Here is a 6,020-nt window from a genome sequence, read left to right as displayed (position 1 = left end):
TCAGAGCAGCATCAGGTAGATCAGCCACAGCAGAACACACAGCGTACCAAACCAGGTGTGCCAGTCCAGACTGATGATGTCACACACTTCGGCCACCAGCCACCCGTCGCTGCTGCTGTTCCCCGCCGCGACCCGCAGGGCGGCGGCGGAGCGCGGCGAGCCGTGCCGGTTGGCGGCCCGGGCCTCGTACAGCCCGCCGTCCGAGTCCGAGGCGGCGGGGATAAACAGGGAGCGTTTGCTGTCCTTGGAGGCCAGCGTTCGGCCCGGACCGGCGGCTAACACCTCGCCATCTTTAAACCTGGAGCGACCATGATGACAGGGATCAGCACACAGCCTCACTCTCAGAGAATGTCTGCTGCTCTGGCTAGCTAGCTAGTATGAGACTGGTGTGACAGACTGTAGCTTAACAGTACAGCAGGGACAGGGAAGCACTGGGTAGAATATACTGACAACGATAGCATAGTGTGGACAGGGACAGAGATTAGGAAATGCCTGTAGAGGCTTTCAGGTGATGTCACCCCCCTCTGGCGGCCATGTTGGAGGTCCTCAGCTCTGTGAACAGCTGACTGTGTTTCTGTCCGTCTCTGTCTGTTTCTGACTGAACTGATCATTTCATCACTGATCCATCTGATTGATTTAGTGTTTAGATAATGTCAGCTTGTTAGCTAGCTAACCATAGTATCTGGTCAGCTAACATCACTGTCTTGTTGTTAACACATCTGATTAGCACACTAGCTAACGTAGCTAGTAGCAGCTAGCGTTAGCATGTTGACATTAACATCAGTGTGTTTGCCGGCTAGTTAGCTAGCTAACAGTTTGTTCAGGTTAACTGAGCTGACTCTTCTCAAGCTACAACTCAGAGTGTTTTGGAGTAGAGACTAGGGCTAAAGACAAGACAGTTTACTGTGTCACAGTAACCAAATCCACCTTATCACACTATTCACTTTTACTGAGAACGTTACTGAATGATCTACAGCCACACCACAACAAGCTGACTCAGCTGCTCTCTTAGCATTCAGGAAAGCCATTCAGCCTTTGCAGGCAGCGCCGCTGCTTGCTAGCAGGAGTGTTGGGATATGATGTTTAGTATTAGCTTAGCACTGCATCTGTTTGTAAAGTTTTGTTACTGTACACACAAACACAATACCTATATTTTCCCATTCTAATACAGGAATCAAATAACAAACTGGTTAACTAGCAAACCTGTGTTAATCAAAAAGGGAATAAAAACAGCAAAAGTATTAGTCAGGATCCAAACAATAACTTAGATGAAATGTTGTTATCGAACTGTTTGAGATGTAACACTGACACACAGATGATAGGTCTGCTTCCACAGACCCACTGAAGAGACGAGGGGATCCACAGACGGCTCTGTCAGGATTACCAACACTACTGTGTGATTAACAGCACTCCTGGCTTCAGGAGATCATAATGCATGATAATCTTTTCTATGGAGTGTCCAATTCTAATGTTTCACCTATGTTATAACCAGGCTAATCAAAGTCAATCATAGTTTATCAATATCACACTCTGTCTTCATTTGTAGCCTGCATGGAGAGAACCTCTGTGTGTCCAAGCATTTACAGCATTTAGGCTAGTCCTGACACTTAAATCTCAATGTATGCTACATGAAATATCTGTCTACATTGTGTCTGATAGGGCTGCGATCTCAAGTGTATCCAGAAAGACTGGAAACCAGCCAGGATCCAATCCTTCTAGGGTGAATTTGGGCGTGAGGGTGTGATATGTTTAAATATGTTTAAATGTGTCTTGCTATCCCACCACAAACATTATACATCTATCTGCTGTATAATGTTGGACCGTTGGAGCTGGATTGAAGACAAATAAGTTGACCATCTAAAAAGAAAGCGTTTCCTCCACCTATGAACCTTGTGCATGAGCGTTCCTGATGCCAGATCAATATTGGCTCAGCATTTGTCAAATGGAGAGCACTAAAACCTCAAAAGGGTTTTTTAGTGACAAAGAGCTAGCTGCAGTCTCACTAGTAAACTTTTAGTGTCAATACCATGCTAATTAGCATCAGCACGCTAGCCAGCCAGCAGGTTAACTTTTGCTAAAAACAAACTGTTTACCTTCTGGGACTTATATTTTTGTAATTCCTCTTGCACAGCCACAAGAGGGCGCGCACAAGCACAAATCGCAGATAGCTTTTACACATTGTGTCTAGGAGTATGCCCAGTTGAACAATCTTCTTCACCTTCCACAGTATTTTAAAATTATATCTTATTCATTATCATGCAGCTGTAGGACTACCAATTATTGACTATAATTGGTTGTATAGTTAATCTCATAAACCCTGTGCATCATTATGGAGCTGGTTGTGTATCCCACAGCTTAGCTAACACTAGAGTTGTACAATATACTACATCTATATCCTATGCATTATTATGTAGCTAGTTCTAGGACTAGGGGGATTAGGTGTCTAGTAGTAGTTTATTGATCTCTTAAACCCTACGTATTATTTATTATTATGGAGCTGGTTGTATGCTACCCACCAGGTGAGCGTGGGCTCTGGGTGTCCCATCACCTCCACCTCTAGCGTCACTGGAGAGCCCTCCATGACGGTGGCACTAGACAGGGGCCTGGTGAAGCAGGGAGGGCCGGGTTTACAGGCTCTGCCCTGGGGAAGAGACGCCTGGGCCTGGGGAGAAGGAGGAGGCTGGGGAGGCCCCTGGATCTGAGGAGTAAGCCTGATCTCCTCGCGGATCGCCATGGGCCGACAAACATCTGGGTCCTGGTCTGGAGTTAGTAGATGAGGAGGAGAGGAGGGGGGGACATGCGGGTTAGCCTGCTGAGCCGAAGCGTGGGTCTGGGCCTCAGGCTGAGGCTGAGGCTGAGGCTGAGGCTGAGGCTGGGTCTGGATCTGGACCCGCGGCTGGGCGGCGCTGGGGGTCACGCCGGGGTCATGCACACACTGCTGGGTATGGGAGGAGGTCAGGGACTCATGCAGGGAGTAGACTGTCTGGTGGCTCTGCCTGCTGCTGACGCTATCACTGCTGGTGATGGTACTGCTGGAGATGCTGATGTTGCTGATTCCATTAGGTTCTGGAGGAACAGGGGCATGGAGGACCTGAGGGAGGCCTCCGCTAGCCTGGGAGGAGGGGCTCTCTTGGGTTGGATTGAGACTGCTGCTAGTCTGCGGTGAGGTGAAGTGACTGTCTGATGGGAAGGCCTGGCAGTAAAGAGTCTGTTGGGTGACAGTAGTGGTGGTGGTGAGGCTATTGGTTTGGGGTTTGGAGACTGAGGGTGTTTCCTTGCTGGTTTGGGAGAAAGCTTCGTCCTGAGGAAGACCACTGCTAGAACCAGGGAAGGACTGTGGAAGGCTTTTCTCTTGAGGGAAGATAGTACTGGTTTGAGGGAAAGTTGTACTAGTTTCAGGCAAAGTTTTGCTGGATTTGGGGAACCCAGTGTCTTGTGGGAAGGTCCTCTCCTGGGGTAGGGCAGAGTCTTGACCAGTGAAGGCCTTAGGCAGGCAGCTGGTCTGGGGGAGGCTGGGTGGGTGGATGTCCTGGGGCAGGCTGGAGCTCTGAAGAAGACCACCGGCCTGAAGGACGGGATCAGTCGGTGGAGCGGGACTGTTCTGTGGGAAAGGGCTACTCTGTGATGCAGTACTCTGGGTGATATTACTTTGGGTATCTCTACTGCTGTGACTGCTGTGTCCCTGTGAGAAGCCACTGAGCTGAGAGACGGTATCAGTTTGTGGGACGGTCTTGCTCTGAGGGACACTGCACTGGGGAAAACTGTTGTCCTGGTAGGAATGGTTCTCTGGAGTGTTGCTCTGCTGAACAGGATCGGGTCCAGAGGCGAGGCTTGGTTCAGCGCAGCCCGGGGAGAGGCCAGCGCTCTGGGAGACGCTCCCCTTGGTTCTGAGGATGCTGGAGAGCAGGCTTGGAGCAGGAACCGTCAGCGGACTCTGGACAAACGAACTGGACTCTGATCTGAACCTGAGACAGACACAGACAACAGTAAAAAAAATCTTAACTCTCTTCAACTCTTTTTGAATTGGTCCACTTTAAGACAAATTAGCATTAAGTCAAGCACATTCAAGATGGGCATTAGACTCTGACAAGGATGCTGCTTGTCTCCTCTCTTGTTTGTGATCTTCATGGACAGGAGATCAAGGAGCAGCCGATGTGGAGAGAGTCCAGTTCAGTGACATTAGGGAGGATCTCTGCTGTTTTGCAGATGATGTCATCCTTCTGGCTTCATTGGACCGTGATCTCTGATGTGCACTGGAGCGGTTCAGCTGAGTGCGGCGCGCTGAGGATGAGGATCAGCACCTCCAGGTCTGTGGTCATGGTTCTCTCCAGGAAAAAGGAGGCCTGATCCATGATGAGGGGGAGCAGCTGCTCCAAGTGGAGGAGTTCAGGTATCTCAGGTAATAGTAGATCTACATCCTCAAGTATGACTCATATTTCTAACTGAATGGGAACCTGACTACATGAATCCACCGAGCTGAATGATACTCACCTGGTGCTGCTGTGGAGGCCGGAGGTGGGAGACGGATGACTGTCTGTCCGGCTGGACTCTCTCTCTCGCCGGACCGCAGCGGTCCCAGCAGCAGTACTGGTCCCACTGGGCTCAGACTGGGCCTGGTACTGGTGGCTGTACTGGTTAACATGGACGCTATGGGAGCTGAAACAGAAGCCCTCCTCCACGTCTGACTGGACCATGTTGGACTCCGGCGTCTCTGACAGCGGCGGCAGGGAGATGTCGTCAGGTGATGTGCACTCGTACTCGTCATTGGACAGAGAATCCTCTGTCATCACTTCCTGTTGCTGGAGCTCCGCCTCCGACAGCCCTCCTGCTGATGCATCCTGGGAAAAAAGGGATTACGTGTGTTGTGTTATTACATAGGAACTAACCTGTAGATATTATGTTATTAGATAGGAACTAACCTGTAGATGCTGTGTTATTACATAGTAATGAACCTGTAGATGTTATGTTATTAGATAGGAACTAACCTGTAGATGCTGTGTTATTACATAGTAATGAACCTGTAGATGTTATGTTATTACATAGGAACAAACCTGTAGGTGTGTTGTGTTAAATCCACAGGGAAAAGCTCCGTGCTTTTCCTTCCTCTGAAACTCCCTCTGAATGTCAGAGAAACACGGGCCAATCACAGAGGGAGGGGGTGTGGCCCGGGGCTCGGCGGCGGGCTGCGATTGGCTGAGGATGGCGTGGACCCGCCTGTCGGTCTCTGCGGGGGAGCGGGAGAGGCTGAAGGTGTGGGTGCTGCAGTAGGAGGAGGTGTGGCGCTCCTCCCTCCTGTCCACACAGGAGGAGGCGAGTCTCTCCACCCGGCTGCTGAGGAGGGAGGAGGGACGACATGATGGGCCGCATTCATTCATTCATTCATTCATTCATTCATTCAGTCTAGGGTTCGACAGATACTGGTTTTCATGCCAAAAAAAGATTTTAAAAAGTGACAAGTATTCAGTGTTCTCTGAAACATTTAGAGCATCATGGGACACTAAAACTCTCCACTGAAACACACTAATGAAACATTTAGAGCATCATGGGACACTAAAACTCTCCACTGAAACACACTAATGAAACTGTTAGTGTTAGCATTGAGAAGCAGTCTACCTGCTCCCTGTCTGTCTCTCCATCTGTCTGTCTGCCTCCTGGCTGCGGCCCTTGCGTAACGGAGGCTTCCTATTGGCTGCCGTCTGCTTCTTCAGGGGCACTTCCTTCCCATCATGCTCGGCGGTGAGTTCGGGGGTGTGTCCTGTCTCCTTCAGCTCAAACTGGAAACGCAAGACACATTCAGATGAAAGATCTGCCACGTCTCTCCTCCAGATGACGAAATAAATAACGACATCTCGAGAAAACAAAGACAAGATTTTTTTTTTTTTACCATGTCCGCAGCTTCCTGTGCGCTGCGGTTGTCCGTCTGCTCCTTCCTGTTCTCCGTCTTCCTCTCTTCGTTTATCTCTTCTCTCTCTCTCTCCTCTGTCTCGTTCTCTCTCGTCTCTCTCTCCTTCTCTCTGTTC

The 6,020-nt window shown here is 49.7% G+C and overlaps 1 protein-coding gene across 1 annotated transcript in view; it reads right to left on the bottom strand.

The window, feature by feature from the left end:
* The window catches only part of ccdc141 (coiled-coil domain containing 141), a 37,870-nt gene continuing 31,850 nt past the window's right edge, over positions 1–6,020 (bottom strand). Inside the window, exons 23-28 of the mRNA XM_078286141.1 lie at positions 5,885–5,956; positions 5,614–5,774; positions 5,052–5,331; positions 4,492–4,838; positions 2,517–3,965; positions 1–298 (exon numbers count right to left, since the gene is read on the bottom strand). Coding sequence (XP_078142267.1) covers positions 1–298; positions 2,517–3,965; positions 4,492–4,838; positions 5,052–5,331; positions 5,614–5,774; positions 5,885–5,956 — 2,607 coding nt within the window. The remainder of the gene's footprint in view (positions 299–2,516; positions 3,966–4,491; positions 4,839–5,051; positions 5,332–5,613; positions 5,775–5,884; positions 5,957–6,020) is intronic.

This window comes from Centroberyx gerrardi, chromosome 10 (assembly GCF_048128805.1).
Source record: "Centroberyx gerrardi isolate f3 chromosome 10, fCenGer3.hap1.cur.20231027, whole genome shotgun sequence".
NCBI lineage: Eukaryota > Metazoa > Chordata > Actinopteri > Beryciformes > Berycidae > Centroberyx > Centroberyx gerrardi.
Note: the sequence above shows the minus strand (reverse complement) of the source record. Positions and strands in the feature narration are given on the sequence as shown.